The 24,206-nt window shown below is 44.4% G+C and overlaps 2 protein-coding genes across 3 annotated transcripts; one reads left to right on the top strand and one right to left on the bottom strand.

Annotated features, from left to right (window-relative positions):
- The first annotated feature begins 191 nt into the window (after positions 1-191).
- LOC128301717 (uncharacterized) lies at positions 192-13,020 on the top strand. Of its 2 annotated transcripts, none has more exons than XM_053038316.1 (8): positions 192-306; positions 7,347-7,465; positions 9,335-9,495; positions 9,640-9,820; positions 10,972-11,014; positions 11,085-12,252; positions 12,319-12,558; positions 12,628-13,020. In XM_053038316.1, exons 2-8 carry the CDS (start codon positions 7,354-7,356, stop codon positions 12,760-12,762), a joined length of 2,040 nt encoding a protein of 679 aa, XP_052894276.1. In that variant the 5' UTR covers positions 192-306; positions 7,347-7,353; the 3' UTR covers positions 12,763-13,020. The 2 variants fall into 2 exon arrangements, with proteins under 2 accessions (XP_052894276.1, XP_052894277.1); XM_053038317.1 differs by having other exon boundaries at positions 195-306; positions 7,317-7,465.
- A 1,092-nt stretch (positions 13,021-14,112) lies between these two features.
- Positions 14,113-21,848, bottom strand: LOC128303529 (uncharacterized). Its single transcript, XM_053040511.1, has 6 exons — positions 21,714-21,848; positions 17,008-17,110; positions 16,039-16,272; positions 14,952-15,796; positions 14,552-14,773; positions 14,113-14,481 (listed from the first exon to the last, which is right to left on the bottom strand). The coding sequence occupies exons 1-6, from the start codon at positions 21,820-21,822 to the stop codon at positions 14,147-14,149; spliced, it is 1,848 nt and encodes a 615-aa protein (XP_052896471.1). The 5' UTR covers positions 21,823-21,848; the 3' UTR covers positions 14,113-14,146.
- Between the last annotated feature and the right edge of the window lie 2,358 nt (positions 21,849-24,206).

Here is a 24,206-nt window from a genome sequence, read left to right as displayed (position 1 = left end):
GTAAACATGCGCACGCACACAGCCTCACACAAATACCGGCATCTGAAGCTGCGACCTGTTTTGTGTGTGTGTTTTTGGGGAAGAGCTGGCATGTGAGGTGCGCTAGGCGGGTGATGTCTGTGGCATTCGATCGCGCACATGCTCAGCACGAAGACGGCCGACGCACCGATCGTCAGTTTGAGTCGGTGCGTACATTCAAGCGGTCGTCGCGCAAGTGCTGTTCAAGTCGCGTCCCGTGCAGCTGTTTTGCGTTGTTGTTGTTCCGTTTTCCCCATTTTCGCTAAGCATCCCCGTATCCCGAAAAAGGTAATTCAAAAGGTGAACAAGTGTTACGAAGCCCGTGGTCAGCGCAGAAGGCCAGTGTGCATCGAGGCGCAGTTTGCGAGTTGGATGGGACAGAGTGCAATGGGAATGAAACACAAAATCAGGATGGATGGTGAACAGAATGTATAATGTGCGCCAAATGTTTAATCTATTTCCACACTCGGCCTTGTTCGGGACAAAACGTGACGTGCTTGGGTTGCTTTAAATGCTATTCGTGAATGGTCAAACATGGAAATAGGAAAGAATGATGGAATTAAAGTGTTTGTTACGACCCGTTCAATCACAAGTTACCAAGGTTGAGGGTCCAGTATCGTCTCATTAAACTAATACAGAGACTTTTTATTATCGTCAGTAAATTACCAAATCCAATTCACCATGACGAAATAAGTCATATTCGTTCGACCCTCCGTGTATGGTTCGATTTGTTTCGCACGTCATAGCGTACCCACGATGTTCCCATGATTCCCAGTACGCTTCGTTAAACGACCGTCGTAAAAGAAGATGATCGCATCAAACCTCCTGGCTTCAGCCATAAATGTTTATCAATTATCACTGACACGGCTGTCAATCGTTTGAGGCGACTTATTTGACTACAGTGAGCAAACGCACCCAGTCATCGTTAATGCACCGAATGCGATTAGTAGCTTGGTTTCCATCTCAGCGCATGACCCTGAAGAATATGTCACGACAGATAGTAGCAAACTGTTAGAAAAAATACTGATTGCTTCGAAACAGAATCCAGACTTTAAGAACGCAAAAAAAGAGCCCCATGCTAGCCGCCCATGGTATTGGTATGGATGGTTGCGGAACGGCCAGAATAATGCATATTTTTGCATATGTAGTCGTGCCCAAAACCGAGCTGTTCCCTCGGCGACAAACCTATACCGGTCGGAGCGACAACAGGCCGAAAATTGTTGACCAAAGAGAAACATTCTTGTTGGGAAGTTGGGCAAACATTAGCATTAAAGTTTAACGCCAAAAACCGGTTCGTAGAATGTTTAACCATCGTGAGGGCACAGAGACATGCTGAAATTGGAGAATATTTCGCTGGGATGGTTAAACAACCATCCACCTAATGATGAGCCCTACTGGCATGACTTTGTTTGCCGAAAATAATTAAAATATCTTTTAATTTAGAGAGAATATTGTATAATTCCAGTGTGACTTATACCTCTTCTCACAAAGAGTCTAACGAAATGAAAAAATTCTTCAAATTGTCCACAAATACATAGCAAACTGTTGTGCGCTAAGTTTTGCCCCATGATACCGGGAAAATCAACCGTGCAACAACAATCACGGTCTCCATCTCAACTATTTATGAACGCTAAAGCGCGACAGAATGGTCCTGTCCCTCCCATGGGTGTCATTTGGCCAACCCACTGGTAGGATACTGTTTCCGGTCATAAATCCGTCCCTTCCCGCTGTCGCATGACCTCAGCTACGAATTGCCGTGTCACGAAACGATTACAAAGCTTGCTCGAACGTATCGCTATTTCCTCCGCACGGTTTTGAAACATGATACGGAGCTTAGCTGACAGTTAGAAACATAATTGTTTTGTTTGTGGCATTTCTTCTCCCAGACATCGGATTCCCAACTTCCTCCCAGCAGACCCAAACAATGCCGTCTGTGAGAGAATTTCAAATTAAGCAGATGATTTCATAACACCTTGGTCGTTATTTTTATACACGTGAATAATCATTCCACTCACAGAATGACCACGCTTGTTCGCTAGGGGGCCCACGTGCGCTTACTTATTGTCTTTTTATTTATCGCATTACAATATGGTTTCTGTCGCCCGACGATGTCATCTTCCCATAGTGCATCGGATGAATGGGTGTTGTACGCTTTACTATCACGATTAAATGTACGACCGTAGGAGTTAACCGCAAGTAAACCTTGCGGATTTAAACTCTACGGTGGCCCCCAAGACTCACACACACACACACACCCACAGTATTGCACAAAGTGCACTTGTGTTTCATTAAATGTTTATGTTGTTCGAACCTTTTAGCATGAGAAGTCACGCGGGATGTGGCCGGTGCGAAAGGTGGAGTCGGTGATATAAATACGAGCACATTGTTGACTCCGCTGCTCGTTTACCATGGAACTTTGCGATGTGTGTGTGTGTGTGCGATGGGTTTAAGGGCTGCTGCAACAACACAACACCGGAGATTCGGTGCATACGGTGCAATTCCACGAGAGACAACGATTGCAAAGTTGCAGCGATGGATTAGTGTGCGGTTGTGGTATTAGTTCATCGCCGCTTGCGTGCTTGCTCCAGTTCGATGCAGCCAACCTGGTACCGACCGTGGGTGACCGACATTTTGGTGTACAAAGTAACAGAAAACAGCCGGAATATAGCAACGACGATCTAGCGAGGTAGCGTTGTGTCTTGATGTGGATGCGTGGGTAGAGTTCGATTTCACTTGATTACCGGTTTGTGGCTGTACGGCAAGCTATTTCTTTTGTGAGACCTAAGGCGTTGCTACGTCTAAATATTGGAGAGCAGAAGAGACGATTGAAGTAGGTTTCAATAATTGGTTAAGAACTTTTGTTTTGTGTACAAAACAGCAATGAAATGAAAAGAAGTTCTTGATTAAAGTTTTTAAGTACACTGTTTCCTATCAAGTAGGGCAACATCAAAAATCTTCATCAAGCCAATGCAATGCATCAGACATTTAATCTTCTTCGAATTCAACTACCAAGTACTTCAGCCACAACAAGCACTGATACCCTGTGCTATATCGCTCAATATCCAATCAAAAACCACTTAAAAACCTTGATGCATTTTGGGCAGAAATCAATTCCCAATAAATCTCAGTTCAACCTCGCAGTCCTTGTTGATTGCCACTCTCTTGCTGTATCGCGTGGGATTGATTCGTGCATAGATTAAACGTTGCATAAGAATGCCTGGTAGATCATGCCGGGGCACTGCTGCATGTGTGGCCGTACACTCTTCACTGCACTGGAAACGTGATTGGAAGGAAACTCTCAAAGGCGCCAGCCGGCTTTGCGTCGCTGAATGCCCCGCTCTCTCTCTCTCCCCTCCGCTCTCCGACCCTGTGGTTAAGTCAATAATCAACCCGTACGCAGATCGTAGAATCGTTCGCCTTCAAGCCTCCACCGTGATGATGGACGTAATGGTGTCTTTGAACTAGCTTGGCGAGGACAGAGTTAAAAGTACACCACCGAAAGATTCGTCATTCCATCCGCCTGGCTTCCGGTGGCTCTTGCTGACCGTGGTTGATGTTGTGGTTATTGTCGCCATTTTGCCAATCGTACCACAATGGCAAACGAAAAAAGGTCATTTGCTCACCTTCCGTTCCACACGTTCAAAATTTGCATTCAGAAATGCGCGCTCCGGTTTTGAACCGTTCCTCGATCGGTGCCCGTTTGTTTGAGCGCTGTTGCGTTGGTGATCGAATTTTCCGCCGGTCGTTGGATGTGTTTCTAATTTTAGCGATGAAAATTTGGCTTTTTCCGAGTACAGCTTCCATCGTGCACGAGTCCGACCCGGGTCGGATGGATTGTTTACGAGATTTTCAGGAATTTCCGACCATATGAGCGCACGGGAGTCCAAAAATACCGTCAACCGTCCCGCGGGGCAAGCGCGCAAGAACGGACTAGCCACAAATGCACACACAAACAACCCGACGGCCGACCCGGTCTCAGGGCCATATGATCCGGTGCGGTTGATGGTGTGCGAGTAGCCATTAGCGTGACGGGCGACTCGCGAGCCATGCTGAAACCTTTGGAGCAATAATAATTTCATTAACAGGTACCGTGCTCGTTATGGCACGTACGGTGAAATTTGAGGAACTATCGGAACACTAGAGGAAGTAACTAAATATTGATGTGGTTTTTGGGAGTTTCAGATGCATTACAATAAGTTAAAGCGATTTATTGAGAGTTTCACAACTTGACGTAATGTTTCAGGTAGTTTGAAGACTTTACCAACTGCTTTTTAAAATAGTTTATGTGCAACAATTGTATTCATGATCTCCAGAGAAGATAAAATTCGATTAAATGCTTATTAAATGCAAATTAATTTTATGATGCCTACTCAATCAAATTAAACTCTTGATCGTTAGAAATCAATTGGAATAAAAAGGCATATCGGCGGATTGTTTAGCAAATCAATCAACATAACAACAAACCTTTCCATTTCTTCATCATGTAAGGGTTAATCCACACCGCACGAAATCAATGCTCCCGTCCACAAGGCCTCGAATGCATACCCAAGCACAACAGCCTCTTCGGCTGTACGCCATGGTGTGCGTGTGACGTACAGAGCACCAACCAAAGAACGCACCGAGATTGAATGTTTTGGACCGGCGTTTGGATCGGGTAAAAGGCAACCGAAGAAGCTACCCGTGTTTCAAAGCAAATAAACATGTGTTCCACACGCTCCGCAACCTTTTGCAGCCCAGCCCCAACCGGTCAGAGCGGATGTAGAACCATCCGCGGTGGGCAAGGATAGGATACGCAGAGCAAAGCATGAAACGTACGCAAAGCAGGTTGCGCCCTGTCTCGTGTCCATTTTTATGGGCAGACGAAACAAGTTTTACCACCACGCACGATGCAATCGCCAACGCTGCAACCGTACGCCCCGTGCGCGATGCAGACCTTCTTAACGCGACGTCGCTCGAAGACCACAGAGGGAAGAGAATGTGTTTGCCAGTGCAAAAAAAAAGCAAAATTGCTACGCCCTTAAATCTTGCCCCAGAAAAACCTTCCCTATCGCGATCGATCAAAGTGTGCTGTTTTTTTTTTCATTCGTTTCTTAATTCGTGTGGGATGCTACGGGGTATATCTTGGCGTTGCTTCTCGCCTCTCATCGTGAGCGCTTATAGAGCGCTTTTGCTTTTCTTCACCCATTTATTTGCGGGGGTGCAAATTGACACTTGATGATGTCATCGACGATGGCCATCGGCGCCGGAAGGTCACTTGTTGCTGTGGGTGCCGTATAGGTGCCGTGTACATCGGGTACGGCACCGACTGCTTCTCGCCGTCCGTCGAAGTGGCGAGTTCACGATGGTAGACCATTTCGATGTGGTAACCTCACTGTAGCGCTGCCAACAATTATTAACTGGTAAGATGATGTAGCGAGACTTGTGACTAGGGCAAATGTTGACCACACTGCCCGAACCCGAACCGACCAGTTATTCTAATTATTAACGCAAGAAAGGATCTTGCGGTTATGCTTGGTCCGAGGAATTGTACGATCTATTCCAACCATCACCCTTTCGCTAGCATGAATTCGCGTAAATTTTATGCTTCGAAGAACATAAGCGTCCATTTATTTGGAGCAGAAAAAGCTTACTTGCAGGAAAGCTTGTTATACCTAACGTTCGCGGTTTACCTGGTGGAAAGCGCAACTATGTTGCAGTTTGATCTGGATGAGTTTTCGTTTTTCAAACCGTTTTTCAACCTTCCAACCGCATTAATCTGTGCAAATTTAAAGTTACGTTGAGATCATTCTAATCAACGCCAGAGCCGCTTATTTAAAATTATAATTTGATTCTTTAAAAAGAAATAAACCTAAATGTTCAACCACAAATATCTGATGACATCGATAGCCTTCGCGCAATAAATGTGACAAGTTCTATATTCGAATTTAACGACAAATACCCTTACCTGGCAACGCTGGCTGACGTAACAGACTATCTATGACATCAGCAGTGCGATCTTTTATGACGAACTTACGACTCCCGCAACACTGTGCCACCGGAAGTGTGTAGGTGGAATGACTCTTTCAGACAAACGCCATCATACACACGTACACGTGTCATCGGAATGTCGCCGACGAGTTTTAAGAAATGGAGCTATTCTATTCACACTGCTTTCGTGCACCAAAATGTTTTCGCACCCCAAAAATGGGAGTTTGTTTGTGGAGGTTCAAATTTCGTTAAACTCAGCGCGTATGTTGGAGCTTCCCTCTCCAGCACCGGATGCTGTCGAAGTCGGAGAAGTTCCGTCGAATGTCCGGAACCAGGTTGGAAACGAAATTGCAAAAACACACACACACACACACATACATGCGACCGCTTTGTTGGCCGAGTGACTTAAAGAGGAATCACCAAAGCGGTGGCACTCGACAACCTGCCCTAACCTTCAACTTCGCCGTTAAAGCGTTAAACCCACCAGCCACGGTGATCGTTGGATATGACTGACATTTTTTTTCCTTCTCTGCGAGATATATTTCATGACCATCGCTGGTTCCCATTTATGGAGCGCTCATGGCTTTTCACCATGCTGGAGGCAATAACCGTGCTCGAGTTCGTACACTTTTTGTTCCCACCTTTCATGCGGTATCATACTCGCGTGACCGAGCCACTAGCATCCACGTCGAGTTCTTCCACCATTTCCGCCGTTGAATTGGATGGATGTTGTCGTCCACATCGGCGAATCATTGATTTGCCGGGGACACTGGTTAGTTCCGGGTTTTCTTGGTTGGGGAGAAGAAAAGAAGCAGCAGGAAAGAAGTGGAGAGGACATTTTTCGTTTTCGCTGCTGTAAAAGGAGTGCACCGTTAACGGGCACTAGCGAAGCAATCCCAGGGTCGATCCGGTGCCAACAGGTTTTTGTTTTTCTCTCCATCTTCGGCACTCAGAAACTATGCGATGTGGTCGGTTGTTGGTCGATTTCCGATCCGAGCCTTGCCCTGCCTCGGTGATCTCATTAGCAGATGCGACTTGACAGCACCGACTGCATCCTTCGTATTGCGATTTACGACGGTTTCAAATCACTTCAACGCATTTTGCTGAGCGTACTTTTTACTGTCTGCAATCGCTTAGCGCTAATGCTCGGAAAGAACCTGATTCACAATCCACAGCACGGCAAGGACACTGCCGCAAACGGACACTGCAATCACGCAAGATGGGATGGGTTCAAGAATGAAATGGGACATTACGTTCCGTTTTATTCCATGTGATTTACTTCGATTGCGTCCGATTGCAAAGTATAAGTCGCTTTGTAATGTAAGATCCAGATTCCCGTTTCTTTCTTCCCAACTTCCCAGCATAAACATGACGACCAGGGAGCAGCGACGAGAGGAATATTCGTCCTCGGTACGAGTCATGTCACCGTCTCGGTCGCTTACACCCACAACTCACGGCCATCAGTTCGATAACAGATTGGGTAAGTAATGGAACGATGTCCAAATCGTGCACATTTCAATGCGACATATTTCTGTATGAGAATATACACCTCACCACGAAAGAATTTCCAATTATACGAATAAAAAGGGTCTAAAGCTAGAGCGAGCACTGAGTTGTTGCACTGAGACACTAATCATTATCATGGACATTCATGCATGTGCTCTTCAACAGCTGCAAGCAATTTTCATCTAGCTACGCCTGAGCTAGACAATGAGCGAAGAATTGATGCATTTGCACTTGCATTTGTACGATGGTGTTATGGTGCAGTTAAGCTGTAATCTTCACCGTATGTGCAATTGTACAGGGATCGCCAATTTGTTAACTATTTTGATTTATGATGTCTATAGTAATCTGGTGAATCGGAAGCTTTAAATGTTATTTAAAAGATGTAAAATTCAATTTTACTTTGCCCCAAAATACTTAAAATGCCTGCAGAAAATAGGAACGAAAACATATTTTATCGATCGTTTAAATCATTCGCAGAATAATAGGATCTATTACGATTAATAGCAATTAGCATCCCTCGAGGTTCTTTAGGCCATACATCAACAACTGTAGCCAAATCAAACATGCATGATTCAAAGCTATATTTTGTATGACTACTAAGACGTAACAGATTATCTAATTTTAATTATAATGACAAAGTGGTTTGTAAGAAACATTCCTAAAAACTCTCTGCAAACATCGAGTTGCCAACCACTGGCATTGCAACATTTTCACATTTCCCAACCTGCCAGCTGACCATTTGCGGCGCTCAACTGTAGCTGGTCACTGCCGGCACTAATCCATAACTGAAAGGAAACTCTTTAGCATGCCTGCACAATTTGTAAAGCAACCACTTCCCATTCAAGCATGATATTAGAAAGCACTCGGAGTAATAATTACTACCATTCCTTTCGGGCGCAAGAAGCGAAAGAATATCTCTTTGTGCTACAGCAAAACATAATTGAAAAAAAGAAGCTGTTTTCTTGTGCAAATACGATGGAAGGTCAACTATTTCCTTATTGGAATTGACATTTAAACTAAAAGCTGCCATAGATTAAACGCTTTCTACATTCTTTGTAGCTTAAAGAGCATCTTGTAAATAGTTTAGTAAATGTAGCTTTAGAAAAGACAACAATATTAAATACCAGACAACACAATCATACAACAATTACGTCAACTGACAATTGGCGAGCGATATTTCGAAAGTGATGCTGTGAAAACGCCGAAACAAAACGTTAATGCTCTAATTATTATGAAAAGAAATCTTCTTTATCAACTCTGCAAAAGTAGGAAAGGCATATTTCACGAATTTTACAAGTTCTTTTGTTTGTTTGTGAAAGGCGACCGTGATTTTCCACACTTGTTGTTTTCTGTCTAATTATACAAACTTGTTTAAATCATACATAAAAAGCGCTCTACAGCATGATACAATTTCCCTGTATAAAACACTGCCATCCAATTATTTTACATTACATACTCAACTCCCTATATAGAATGCTGCCAAACATGCAATTCTTATTAAGCGCCTTAACTAATGAGAAAATCTCTAATTACAATTAGTAAGCAACTCAGACGCTGTTTCGTATTTTCTTGTTTATTTTTGCTACTCAAGCCCTAATGTTAAGCACTCAACAGCGAATCTTTCGCTACATCAGCTAACGAGCATGCGGATAAAGTTTGTCCATTTATTAAATCTTCAAACGATTCGCAAACGAACACTCTCCGCAAGGTTTCTTATCGTGTCCCATTTCTCCCGCAGTGCAAATCATCGTTCCTCGGATAAGCTCTTACTTAAATATTTATTTATTATCATTTCATCCGTTTTCTACCACGCTTTCTTTTCGTCTCCGTTTAATAACGCCAGATAATCTTCTGGAAGACCTGCAGGCAAGCGTTTCCCGCCCGGGAAGCTCACTGGGTCAACCCGTCACTAATTACTCGTCGTCGCGCGAGGTGCAGTATTTGCAGCCGTCCAATGTCACAACCGTTGCCCGCGAGCGATCTGTCAGTCCCTCCGTCACCACGGTAACGTCGCTGCGTCCTTGCGTGCAGGGCACTGAAATGTTGCAGCCTCATCGGAGAGTGTTGCATTTGTGGCTTTAATTGTTGTTTTGTTCTGTTTTATTTTGGCTTCTTTCTCCCCGACACAACGCGGGTGACTCAACGCAGAATGAACGGAAGGTGTACAAGACGGCCAAGTACGAGTACAAATCGAGCGGTGGCAGCACACTGCCGGCAGGAGCCGGACGGACGGATCAGTCTGTTAGTGAGGTGTACCAGCGCAACATTAATCAGCTCGACACGCTTCTGAATGATCTTGAACGTGAGCGCGACTCATCGCTCGACCGAAGTAAGTGTGCGACGTTGCGGATGCTGGCCACCGCCGTCGCTTGCCAAACAAACAAACGACGCGACCGCTGCTAAAAGCTAAAAATAAAGCTACACCGCACCTTTTTGGTGCTGAGACGCGATCCGCGGGCGTGATTAATCATAATGACGTTTGGCGTTCGAAAAAGTTCGGAGTCCTATTCGGGTAGAGTTCTCCGTAAAACTAAAATCATCTTACTGCGTTGGTGGCACACACCGACACGGCGAGGCAGAACTAAGTTTTCACCGGCAGCGAGGACTTGGCTGTGGTATGGTGTACCGATCTACCGTATCGACAATACCGGTGCACGGAAAGTAGCACAATGTCAGCGGAAAATTAAGTTAAAATTAGCACAACGCGATACGAAACCCTTACCTACACGTTCGCGTTCTGATTCTGGTGTCCAAACTGGGTCAGTGGTTTTTTCGTAAGAGCAGTCCATCGAAGTGAAATGAAGATGGTAGGGTGTGATATTGATATCATTAAACTTTGTTTATTTTGTATTATTCGCTTTGCCGCGAAGCTAAAGTAAACAAAAATCCTTAAATGCGTTCAAGCCATTAAGAGTGACAGTTGCCATTTGGTGGGAAAATATTGTTTTCGCTTGCGCCGATGGAGCAGCCTGGTGGTTGAAGACCGGACTGGGCCAATTAAAAAGGATTATTTATTAAAGGAATATAAGTATTGTTCCAATTGGGTTTAAGGATTAAAGGATTGTTTTAAAGATTTTTATGTTGTTTGTTACTTTATAAACAATTTCGATGAACTCTATTCTATTTAAATTTGTGTAAAGAGCAAAATATAGAATATACATGCAAAAGCCATGAATCAATTACATTTGATTGATTCATTGTTTGAAATGACTGGACTAGAATATCAGTTACGAACTGGAATAGAAACTCCTAGCTGGAATACTTATCTCTAAGAAGAACTGCCATGAATTATCCAAAAAAATACCTCTTTGAAACTTCTTCAAACAATAAATATGGTAAATGATTTCCTACGAACTGGACGAACGTAGTGCAATAGCCTTGGTGTTACCTACCGCAGTGACAGACTATTGAATTCCAGTGAATGAATATCATTCCATCATTAAATTTAATGAATCTCGTTTGCGCTCAAAATATTTCCAGGTAACAGACATCTGAATCGTGATGGTATCGATGCTGGATTACAGTAAGCATTACTGGCAACGCATTCTTTTTCATCCTGTGGTTATTACGAATAACACTCTCGCCCTTTACAGTGAACCCGGTACGAAGATCATCAAAACCACCACCACGTACAGCAGTGCGGGTGGCAAACAGCAGCCCGTAAACCGAGAGCTGGTGTTCGATTCGCCGAACAGCTACGAGGTGCGTCAGTCACGCTCACGTCACCGCAGCCCACCGTACGAGAACCATTCGTCGACGACGGTAAAGAATGTTTCGTACGGTTCCGACAGCTCCGGCATCTACGGTGGCATCAACCGGTCGGCCACACCGCAACGCTCCATGACACCGGCGCGGTCGGAGGAGTACTACACCGAGACGCGTACCATTTCGCCGAGCTCGGATTTGGTGCCGCGCAACGTGCGCTACAACGAAACCGTCCACGTCGATGATGCCGCCAACGTGCTACACAGTATTCCCTTGTCGGACGACATCCTGCCCCGTCCGAACACGAAAGTCACCACGACGGTGCGTACGTACACGTACGAGTTGCCACCGGACAGTGCAGCGGGCACACTCAACCAAACCATCTCGTACACGAACCAGGCAGTGAATCAGACCACCAACACGCTGCCGGCTCCGGGCTATCCGGAGCATCCGACGCAGCATGTTAACCCGGGCACGAAGACGGTGCTGGTGAAGAACGAAACTTTCAACACGTCCAACAACGTACAGGAGTACCCGGTGCCGTCGATACTCAATCATCCACTGCCACCGAACACGGCCAAAACCATCTACTACAAGAAGGACACGAAGCATTCGACCACGAACTACTATCCGGATCAACCGGTGGAACCGGGCTATCCGGGTAATTTCCGTGCGATCGAGCCACCTCCACTGACCGGTGCTCCGGACGGCCAGCCCATGAAATACACGGTGCAGGAACCGGGTTATCCACCCGGTAATAACACCACGTACGTTTACCGTGAGGAGCGCACCAACACTAACAACCGATACGGATCGCCCGTCCCCGTGTCGGACAATCTGTATCCCCAGCCGGCAGGTCCAGGCGGTGTTCCACCACCGACAACGGTGACGTACAAGTACAGCTCCACCACGACGAACGCAACCCGCAATCTGTATCCACCACCGGCGGAGCGGGAACCATTGCTGCAACCGTTCCCAACGGACGGGATCGATCGGAATGACATCGACGGCAATCCTCCCCGGCGGCTGGACGATTTGATGGCTACATTTGGAGAGGTAGCTTTACCTACTACTCACCAAGAGAGAACTCTACCCGTATCTCACTTGTTTTATCTTTTAAAGGATGGCCAAATCATTTACCAGTCGAAAGTCACATCACAAACCGATAGTGGTACCGGACCGAGGCGGATGTCTCCCGAACGGAACGGAACCGGACCGAAGCCGATTGATGACACAGTGGACCAGAAGACAGCTCCAAACCAGCTGACATCGAAAAATATCGCCGGTCCACCAGTATACTATCCGCCCGGGCATGAGATGTTTGCCAAGAAGGAGATGGAAGCGAGCGGATGGAGATCACAGGTAGGTTTGGGCCGACGCCACCAAAGACAAAAAAGCCACCATCTTAACGTATCGATTTTCTTTTTCCAGGGTGAATATGCGAAGGCCAGCGGGATGTATAAATACGAGGCGGAGAGTAAATCGAAGAGCTCCAGCAAATCTGGGGCCGCCGTCGTACCCGTCTGTCTGCCACTGTGCTGTGCGATGCCCTGCTCGATCATGTAGTTCCCTTTCCATTCCCCGAAAGTGGAGCAGTGTTTCTTTATGTTATAACCTTCAAACTGGAATAACAAATCGTCCGCGTGCGAGTGTCTATGGTGGGAGCGGGACAACGCGCACGAACAACAATGTGCCAATTAACGATATTATATTTGTCTGTTATGCTACGACGCAGCATTGACTATTACTACACCGTTTATACACCTCCTTACTGTTTTTATTCTAGAAAAACTAATAAAACGAAGAATCAATTTACAAAACCGATCTCAAGAGACTAATTTAACAAGCACTAAGGCAGTGGAAAACAAACGATTTCTAAATATGAACTCGGATGTGTTCATGGGAAACGTTTGCTCTAACGAAGTACGTCTCAAAGCGCCTAAAGTTAGGCAATCAGTACGACCGATGGAAAGCTTGAAGATTGAGTTAAAGATTTCTTTCTTTCTGGTTTTGGTTTGTGATGATTCCCGACGAACAAACATCCCTGTGAGCCAGATTTTACGAATAGGTTAGTTGTCAAACAGATCAGCCCAAAGCTTCACCCAGCTCGTCATCATATCTTTGGCTTGAGTTTTTTTGTACGTGGCGTTGTTTGGCTACAGTTTTCAGTCTACGTTCGTGCCAAGTAGTTGCAGTTTGTGATCAGTTTATCAAGGAGTGCAGAACAACTGACTAAAGATTGTGCAACGAATATGCACCTACAAGTAAGTGCTTATTACATACATTAGCTGGAACTGTTAGGAGATTCACAGTTACTATTAAACATGTATCATAACTACATTTCCAGATGGCACAGAAGGGAGCTCCAATGCAGGAACCAGCAGCAACCGCAGGAAGACGATATCGACACTGTTGACGAATATCGAGGACGAGGACAATTCAATACTGGAAGTAGATGATCATTCCGGTGGGCATCATCATCATCATCATCATCTTGCGTTCGTGTGTTCCTGTTTCGGTTAGAATGTTTGACCAGTACTTTTTTAAATACTGTGCGGTAATGTATTGTGATATAAAAACATTTTAGTTAAATAAAAAAAGTAAACAAAAAAACGATAAAAAATTATTTTCATTAATATCTAATAACCTTGAGAAATAGTAATTATTATGAACTTTGGAGGAAGCATCCGAGCTGTCATTCTGAATTGTACGAATAGATTTTCTTCTTCGTACTCCTAATCGCACAATTGCAATTGTACTAATCGGTGCACTATTAGTACAATTGTGCCGCCAGGGGTAATAATTCCCACCGAACAAACATGGCATACAGAAAGCTGTACATTAAGATTAAAGTTCGCTACTTATTGTGATGTTTAAATTGTTGGCAATGATTTATTTGTTCTAGTATCACATTTTACATTTCATTTCCCTTGTTTCCCTTGTTGTTCCTTCAAACTAAAAAATACCTCGGACCTACAAAATGCCTGCAGGAAGGAAAATTGCTCGGAATGTCAAAGTCCGCCTGATGCGTACCCACATTCAGCACCACATCCAAGCCTCGGGACCACGACGGTGACCCAATATCGCGCAGCAGCCACAGTCCAGCATTTTTGGCAGCGAACCGCACCACGACGATCGAGTCGCGCCGCACAACGATTGTGTCTCGCTGCAACGGGACCGTCAGGTTGCGGACCAGCTTTGCCGGTGCGGTCCGATGTCCGGTGGCCATCGCCACGACAAACACGCTCTGCCCGTGAAGGTGATACACGTAATCGTCCGCGGTATCTAGACGAGAGGCGACTTGTTCATGAGCCGCTCGAAGCTGGCGTCTTACCGGCGTGCGGTCGGGACTTACCGGCATTAATTAGGACCATTTCCACCCGATGACCTGCTTCGATGTGCTCGACGTGCACACACTCGCACCGGGCCGTCATCGGGTGACAGCTTCTTGGCAGCGACCGATGGCCACCGCATGTGTCTGCCCGCAGCTCATCGTTCGCCGGTTCGCGTAGCATCAGCACGGACGGAAAGGCAAAGGTGAACCCGTTCACGGAGTGCACCGTCTCGCGGATCGGTTCTGTGGAGTAGACCGGGATGGGTTAGAAGCGGGATGGGAAGGGAACCGGGGCCGAAAACAACGCGAAAAAACGACATTTGGGAAAGAAGCAAAAAACACGCGTGCCGAGCCGGTTTCGAATAATTATTATTATCTCATCTGAGCGCATCAGTTGGATGCGCTTCGGCTCGCAATGTACCTCCGAAGGGTCCTGCTCCATCTAATGGCCGTGTGCTGATCGTAAACTCAAGCCGGGTGTCGTACGTAGTGAGGTCCTTTGGAAACTGTCCACTTGCGCCGTGCAAATCCTGCGGACATACAACAGTCGCTCCACAGGCAACATTCCCAACCAGGTCTAATGCTTTGTCTGCTGGGTGCAGCATTGGAGGTGAGATTAAATTATATTTAATACTTTCAGCATCGTTCGTCCCACCGTCATTCATCCTGAGTGAATGCTCGTGCGGTAGGGAGTCGCAGTGAAGAGCAAATATTGCACGCTCACATGAACCTCGTTTGCTCGCTAGCGGCGTGAACCGAATTTCGTAATCTCGCTTAATTTTGTCACCCTCCATCGGGACTCGTCGGGTAAATTTTAGGTCCATCCGGACACCATCGTGGAGTAGGATGCGCCTAACAGAGGGCATGGTACCATGTTCCAGTCCATTACCATCCAGCGAGAGGACTTGTAGGTTATGGTCTTCCAGCTCGACCCAATGCTGGCATTGGCTCACTGCATAGAGGAGTCTTATGCGGAGGTTGGAATCGCCTGTTGTTCCGTTTAGCGAGTAAACCTGTCTCCAGTCCCGTTGCCCGTTGATTGCAAGCATCCCATGGAGCTCCGTCACCAGCCAAACGGTTTCGGCAGCGAGATCACTAAGGACGGGTGAATGCTTTTGCTCGTTTGCAGAGCGAACTACGAATGCCCCAAGAAGACCTTGGGTACGTTCGGCTCCAGTGAAGCCGTGATACAGATGAGTGCCCGCTTTATCCGCCTGGAATTTGTACTGGAACCGGGTGAAGCTGGCTATGGGACATTGAGTTATCCTGAAATGATTGGGAGTAATACATTATGCATTATAAACTCTACAATGGAGCTCCATGTGAGTTAAAAAATATAATTTTAAAGCGAAAATGCTACCGAAAGGATTGTTTACCCCAGGTGTATCAATATGGTTCGTGAATTAAATAGAACATCTTTCACAGTGCAACATAAATAAAAACCTTATTCTACCACGTTACTCCATCGATCAGACACGAGATGCGTGATTTATCATCTCACCACTCACATCGGTACCCCATCCATGAAGGGCGTACGGCGCTGGCTTTGTCCCGTCCAGTGCAGCGAGATGCTCTCACCGGGGATCCGATTCTCGACATCCACCACCAGGAAGTCATTCTCGCACACGGTCAGCGTGGGACCAACGTATCGTCCATTGATGGTGTAGTAGTAGGCGATGACGGGCGACTCGGAGGATCTCCACCCATCGGCCCACGACACGTTGTCTGTAACAGCGAAGTTGCTGCAAAAATTCCGAATAGAACCAAGGTTGGGTTAGTCAAACCCCGTACAACCGAACTCTCAATCGCGCGCTATCGTTCTGCAATTTCAACACTTATCGTCGCTTCTGGGGGTTGTTAAAAAAGGGTTCATTAAAAGAAAAACGAATTTTCAAGGGGTGGACAGACAGACAGAGTAAACTATCCCGAGCGAAAAAAATGAGAATCTTTGCTGAACCTTTTGATGACAAGTGGGACGATTTATGTGCGCCAGAGATGAATGTGATGAACGTGAGTCTTTTAAAGCCGAGCGAATGAGATGTGTTTGTCAATATTTCAAATTAACTGGGCAGTAATTTAAATTGCTTACGTTGAAACATTTTATGTTGCAGGATGATTAATTGTTAGTGAAGTTGTAACTTACGTAACTAATATCAATATAATCGTGCTTTACGTGTTACTCTAACTAGGATCTACAGAAGCAGTTTTTGTAATTCATTTTTATTAATTTTTATAACAAGCTTGAAAAGCAATTAGTAGATTAAATTAAAACATAAAACAACTATTTGAATTAATATATACTAGAATAAACTTTAATCCAAACCACATTCAAGCCGTTCTGCGCCATTCTTAGACTTCACAATCCACCATTCATCCCTAGCACAAGTTTAAGCTACCGTATGGTGCATGTAAATATAGATTTATGAGCCAGAGATGATGCTGATTAATTCCTCTCGGTCAGACATTTCATAACGTACCTGTCAGGGTGATAGGTGCGTTTTTCCACCACCAGCTCAAAGCGGCAGATCCGTGGCCAGTCAGCTCGATTACAAACCCGATCGCACGAAATAGCACGTTCCTCTGCAAACAAAAAAATCGAAACAGCAATGAGCAATGCAGGATGAAAAAGTTTTGGGACACGACACAAACTCTTGAAATTAATATTTCACCTCAAACCACAACTGTGAACCATTGTGAACGTAGGGTGACCTCTTTGCACTTTCGTCTCGTTGTCGAATGAGAATTGACTTGTTTTAAAAATATTGCACCCCTTTTCAAGCAGTGCCAGTTCCATCGCTAGCTTAGTTCGGCACATGTCTTTCATTTGGCATCGGTTTTCAAACACGGAAATATGATCCATCCGTATTATTCCGGGAGTTCACTTTTGTCCATATTATCCCCGCGAATCAACCGAATATGCCCGGGATAAGGCAAATTGCAAGGAGGAAATGCCTTGTAAATTTGTACATCACACAACAATAAATAAAAAAATATATTTTTAATGACTTCTACTCAATCATTTAGAATAAAATTTAAAACATGTCCTCACATGGCCTCAAGCATAATTTGTTTCATCGTATGGACTTGCATATTTTTCACCTCCTGAGAAATGGCACCACCTGATGGACTGGTTGTCCTGTGCTGCTGGTGGACATAATTTCGAGCTAATTAGACAGCGCTGGCGTAAATCCGGCCCACCCGTCCACGCTGTCAACGCGAAGGGCAACATTAGGCGGTAACCTTTACGGTGGGATGAATTGTCGCATACAGAGCGCAATTTAACTTTACACTTTGTGCTGCCACGGTTAGCTAGCTCTAATTGATTGTTGTTGCATAGAGGCTTGCCCGAATCTAAAGCAGATATACAACGTGCAAAGCTTCAAGGTGCCTTTAAATTATCGTTTGGAAAAATAGCACCTTAAGCTGTGAACTTTAAATTGAATGACGCATTTGAAGGAACAGTGAAAGCATGCAGATCACGTGCAAGGATATCAATGACGTACGCAAACATCTAGGAGTGTTTATATGTTACATGTCCTTATACAGCTTATATACGCAAGGTCCTTTCTATGAAACCTGTTCCCGGTTAAGTTTCATTGCTATTTATTTTCCTGAAATATTCATAAATGTATCTTTTAAATCTAATCACACTTCTAGCAAAAAAATCCAATTATTTCTATAAAAAATGTGGAATACTGCAGCCATGAACTCCCATTTAATAACAATATTCAGTATTCAGGTGTCACTTAAATATATTCAACAATTTCTCAGGGTAATTTAAACCCTAGTCTAAGTAATGGACATTTTTAGAAAAAAAATATACTTGAGTTTATTATACCTAACATCATACTTCAATCAAAAAATCGACCTAATTATCTGTAATGTACAGCGTAATGAGTCCCACCAAAAGAGCATTCTGTTGTTATATCATGAAACATTCTACATCCATCTTTATCTGTGATTCAAAAATCATGTTCATTGTGCTATCGCACATGATTTCGACAGCACCCTCTATAGACGTGACCTCAAACCCGTTCGAAATGTGAAGAATAATGTTGCCCAAGCTCTTTTCTCAAAGCCTCCGTCTGGGAGGGAAAGAAACATTCATACTGTTCACTTCGATTAGCGACATAATAACGATCAAACCTTCAAACAAACTAAAGTGTAACAGCGTGTTATTACTTGATCTCACTCTTACGTCCTCCCTCCTGCGCTATCTTGCAAAGGTCGCAGGACAAGCGATCGTACTGTAGACGCTTCCGGTTAGTGCGGACATGCGTGAGAGTATTTGTCGTGAAGAAAAACTCGTTTAACTCCCCAGCAGCGATCGGCGTGCACAGCGGTTACGTCCGGATCTCTGGGCAGCTGGGGCCCTCCCAGGGTTGGTGTTTGGTTTTTGCTTCCCAGCCGACCGGGATCCGTCATTAGCGGAAAGAATAGGCCTACCGATGATACTGTGCCGGACCCGACCCACTGCAAGACCCGTTGCGAGATCCTCCCGCCTGTCAGGGAGCGAAGCCGAGCTAGATAAATTTTCCTAACACTTATTACCATTTGCACCGTGCGTGCGTCTCGCACGCTGATTTTCCACCGGCAGCGTAAGAGATTTTTACCAACCGACGCGGACACCGACGAAGCAGACGAAGGCGTTTTGATCGGTGGTACGGAGTAGACCCCAAAAATAGATGTCCTCCCCGGCTTGGACACACCAGCCAGTTGGTTGTGGACGCTGCACGACCACGACCTGAGTGAGTTGTTCGGAGGGGTCTTTATTCGCCGGACGGACAAACCGAGCACCGGCACGGCTATATGTATTGTGTTCCCCGATTCGGATCCGGTGGACGAAGCAGTGAGCCCCAGTGTGGTGAGGACGATCCGACCTCAACATCCATCCATCCATCCATCCATCGCGCACAGGCAAAAAGTTGACAAAGCGTAATGGTTTCCATAGGGCGGTGGTCGGCATGAGGTCGATCGGTAACGGTGGGTCACCGAACAACGGGCAGGAACCCGGGGTGGAATCGAATTTTCACCACATTTAATGATATTTTTAAGCATCTCGAAGCAAACATAATTCGAGCAGTGTATACCACGGCGCGGCAGGATACGCCACCCGTCGCGAAGAATAAATCGTGACGAAACCAGATTTTGGCTAACGGCCTTCATTTCATCTACGGATTTAAGATTTTTGATACGATTCCATCCCGTGTTTTCTTTGCGGTCTCTTATTTTTGTTCGCCACCCTAATCTGTTGAGCGTGGTTTTCTTGAAAGGATTTTGGTATCTTGCCCATATTTATTTCGCCCGTTTCAAAATGATCACCAAAACACCGTGAAGGCACGGGTGTCTTCCACATCGAAAATTACTCAATTGAAAAATAAGAGTTTTTGCTTGTTTCACTTTCAACTGCGCCGTACGAGAATATTCTCTTTTTATGTGCAAAAAGGCACTCTGCCGACTGAACGGTCTTGTTGCACATTTTGTTATTGGCACAACCTTGCCAAACCAGCTGCTTCACAAGGGAGGGAAGACTAAAACTGAAGGCTTCTTGAGTGGTGCGCCACGGAAAGCAAAACCTCGTCTCGTTTTATTACCTTTCCGTTGCGGACATTACGCAGCAATCTCGAAGGATATTGCCATAATCTCTACCAGAGACCTATGGCCGCTCTGTGCGTTGCTTTTGTCACGCCTTTTAAGATCGTCTGGGACAAGCGAGTTCATTTGCTACCATACGTACGCTTTGAACCTTCCCGCCTAACGATGCATATTAGCTAGGTGTCTAGCAAGGAAGGAAGGTGTCAAATCTGGTTGAATTATAATATTTATGGCTAGGTCGTTTTGTGGGATATGCAGCGCCGACAATCTCTGGCCGACCCGAGAGCGTTGCGGTACTTGACGACCCTCGCGGGAAATAGCCAAAAATTCTTAGCAATTAAAAGTTTTTATTGGAAATTATTTTTAAGCTGAGCAACGGGACGTTGCATTCGACAAAAAGAAACACACATTTGTTCGTCGCTGTACGAGCAACCGATGGTCATTTGCTACCGTAATGTGATGCGATTTCATCAAGCAATGCTATAGTATAATTGAGAGCAGTCGAGAAGAATATTAGTAGTACTAAAAATACGAATAGTACTTCGGGCACAATCAGCTGTGCTCTAACAGTTCGTTTCGTTATTGCTTGTAAATTGTTTGTCAATTGTTCTACACACTATGGAATTCATTTCACGTGAAGCGACAGAAGCATGCAACTTTGCATTATCTGCCTTACGCTGAGCCGAGTAATGCAATACTGTAGTAAATACTTTGATGGTTTACTAATTATTTCAATTATTCTTACCAGCTTTATCTCTTTCCTAAACAAAGTCGATATATGTATGTTATGTAGTCTTGTTGGGTCGTGTTCCTCACGCGTTGGATGCGGAATGCTCATTGTTGCTTTAGTTTAATTGTTCTGGAGTTTACTACGCTCATAAACAGTTGCGGAACGTTAAAAACACTAAAATACACAATAAACATCACGAAAGGTTATGAACCATATTTGACATCTTGAGCGCGTTTTTCCAATAATTTCCAAAAATTCATTACTGAATCTTCGCTCATTGTGTAGGATTATCAATATGAAGGGTATAGTCATGGCATATCAATTGAGGAAATGGGATTTACCTATCCAGATACCCAAAATTATGTAAAAATCCCTCCTGGGGAGGTTTTCCATCTGTTCCAACTGAATACATCATCAGGACCTCCTGCCAATAAGGATGTTTTCGATGACACTTGCAACACTCTTTTTTGTAGTTAGTTGCGAGCTTAGACAAGAGAAAGAGAATGAAGAATGCCGGCTTTCATCAATCTTATTCCATTGTACACTGTATTCCTCTCATGACCTTGGAGCATTCAAGAAAGTTTTATGATATAGTCCTGTGCACTTTTTATAAGTTGTGTTCAATCCTCTAAACCTTCAAATAAAAACACTTAAAATTATGAGGTAATGCATAAATAATGTTGGACCTAAGTTAATTTTACACTTCCATATCTAGAGCTGCGAAGTTCCATAATTCCCCCAGGGAAGTTTTAAAACATTTTATAAATATGTTTGCAAATGTCAAACTATAGCAACAATTCGCAATTCTCGTTGTGTTACACTCTCTTACACTCCACTACCGTCAACGCTGATACTCACTTGGATCGATCGCGGTAAAGTGGATCAAAACGGCAGCTGTAAAGAACACGCCGGCGGTAATCAAAACTCGCTGCACAATCAAAACAATCAGTCGCAATGTTTTCATCATTTCCGCCACGGCTAGAATCTATCCCACTCTCTCACACACAAACACACACATGCGCCTGACCACCACCCGAACAGCTCAGCAAACGTGTCACAATGAGGAAATCGCGAAAAGTTTTAAACAAAACAATGCGCGCACAACGTTCACACTTCCAAAACCGTTCCTGGTCGGCACTAAAAACCAAACACGCACGATTGTTGATCGAAACAACAAGATGTTTTGCTTTTTTCGTCCAAAATAATCACCATATCCTAAACCATTTTGCCAAAGAAAGCTGCTTCCTTTTAAATGCTTTTGCATTACGGTTCCTACTGGGTCACAAACATCCGCCACACCGACACCATTCGCTGAAGGTGTTCCAAACGCGACTGAAAACCCACTAACCGATCGTACCGCAACGCAAGTCACTGCATGGAACATGACGATCCCACCAACCGCACGAACCGAGGCGACGATGGAAGCAAAATCTTCCACCACAGCTACACGGCGAAAGATATGGGCCGCAAACGAGATGCGGACAAAAGGCCAGACAAGAAACCAGAAACTGAAAGACAACAATCAAAACCAGTCGAATGCACGTGCGGTGTTGCATCTCGTCGGCGGTGCAATTTTCTCCAGTGGTCTTTCTCTCCGCGCATCTCAGATCTGCGGCCGGGTGGGAAGGTTTCATTATTGCAACCAAGCGACCCTTCAACCTCGGGACCACTACACACCTTTACCACGCTTACCAACGCACACGCTCGTCAGTCTGGCCAGTCCGATGCTCGCGGTGGTGGCTAGTATGATCGACAAATGTGCAATAATGTCATTGCGTAATGCAATGTCGCGTGGTTGCATATCGTTTTTGTTTACCCCTTCTATGGGGATATGTTTTGTTTGCATTTCTCCGAACGCCGTTTGCAGCTGGACGGCAAAATCGTAAAGCAAACCGAACACCAGGCTGTTAATTGTGCACTGCTGTTTTCCCAAATGGGCCTGCAGTTGGACATGCCAATTTTCTATCATTTCCAGCGCGCACACATATTTGATGTGTTAAAGCATTGTTTGATTTATTAGTGCTACCGTGGGCAAAAGATACGTCAACGTAAAACACTGCCTGCTTGGGTGCGTCCATATTTTGTCAGCGCATTTATGGTGTGATTTATTGTGGCTTTTTTGTTTCGTTTTTAGTCTCTCGAACCCTGTCTTGCGTTAGTGTAAATAACAACTGTAAAAGTTTATGTTATAGTTTACTACAGCTTATTGTACACCTTCCATTTTCATATTCATTGACCGCACATGTGTAGAGGTTTTTTTTTTTTGCTCTCTGTTGATGTTTTTAAGCGACAAAATCAAAACAGCTGTTTCGCATAGTGCTGCCACCAGGAAGCACAAATCGCTACAGACCCACTTGTACGGCGAAGATTCCTGTGTCGCGCACGGTTCTGTTCGCTGCATTACATTTCGAACCTTCGCGATAATCGTTCTGCTGCAACAGGTTCAGTGGTTGCCCTTTAACGTTGTATTTTTTTTATTCACCGAGTCGCAGAAATGGTACAATGTGCAAAAAGGAAGGTATGAAATATCAACGTTTATTCTCGATGACAATGTGGCCGCGCGAGAGAAAGCGACATTGCCGGTGCATCCTCGTAACGTTGCGGACGTTACATAAGTTGCAGCGAGTTTGCCAAAAAAAAATGGCTCCCAACAGTTTCTGCCAGACGTGTTTATAATTAATGAGTTTAAAGGACTTTTATTACTTTTTACACTTTCTACTACGGTAACTTCAAAATGCCATCTTAGACAGAGTCGTAGTTAGCCAAAGATTAAAGATGAAATGATGATAATGTTGGAAATGTTAAAGCCATATACTTATACAAAATAAACAGTCATGAAACTGTTTTGAACAAAGTGATTTTTAAAATATGTATATCAACTAAAGATGTAAAACAGAACAACGATTCACAAATTGGCTGTAATAATGAATATTTCGCAAACAGACACGTTGATTGTCTATTTTATTTGTTTGGAGAGTAAGTCCTTTTTAAAACATAATGGTTGTAATTTTAATTTTATAATTTTAATGGTTTTAATTAAAGAAAATATTGTCGAAAAAGACTGCTTGCTTTACTTATGAAAAAAATACGCAGATGTCTTAAATAAGTCCTTTTTTGTTTTCGCTAAACATTATTACTTTCCACATCCGGCAACCGTAGCCCAACGAAGAATCTTCAAAAGCTATCAGATTACAATAAAATGTTGGAAAGACATCTAATTCTTTTCGCGCAGAATTAAGAGAAACTAAATGACAATTTTTTATCATAAAACGGCGTTGAACAAACGGTTTGTAGCTAAAAATTTGAAACTAGGACGTAAGGTTATAAACAAGATTGCTAAACGCTCGCAAG

The sequence above is a fragment of the Anopheles moucheti genome, chromosome 3 (genome assembly GCF_943734755.1).
Source record: "Anopheles moucheti chromosome 3, idAnoMoucSN_F20_07, whole genome shotgun sequence".
NCBI lineage: Eukaryota > Metazoa > Arthropoda > Insecta > Diptera > Culicidae > Anopheles > Anopheles moucheti.
Note: the sequence above shows the minus strand (reverse complement) of the source record. Positions and strands in the feature narration are given on the sequence as shown.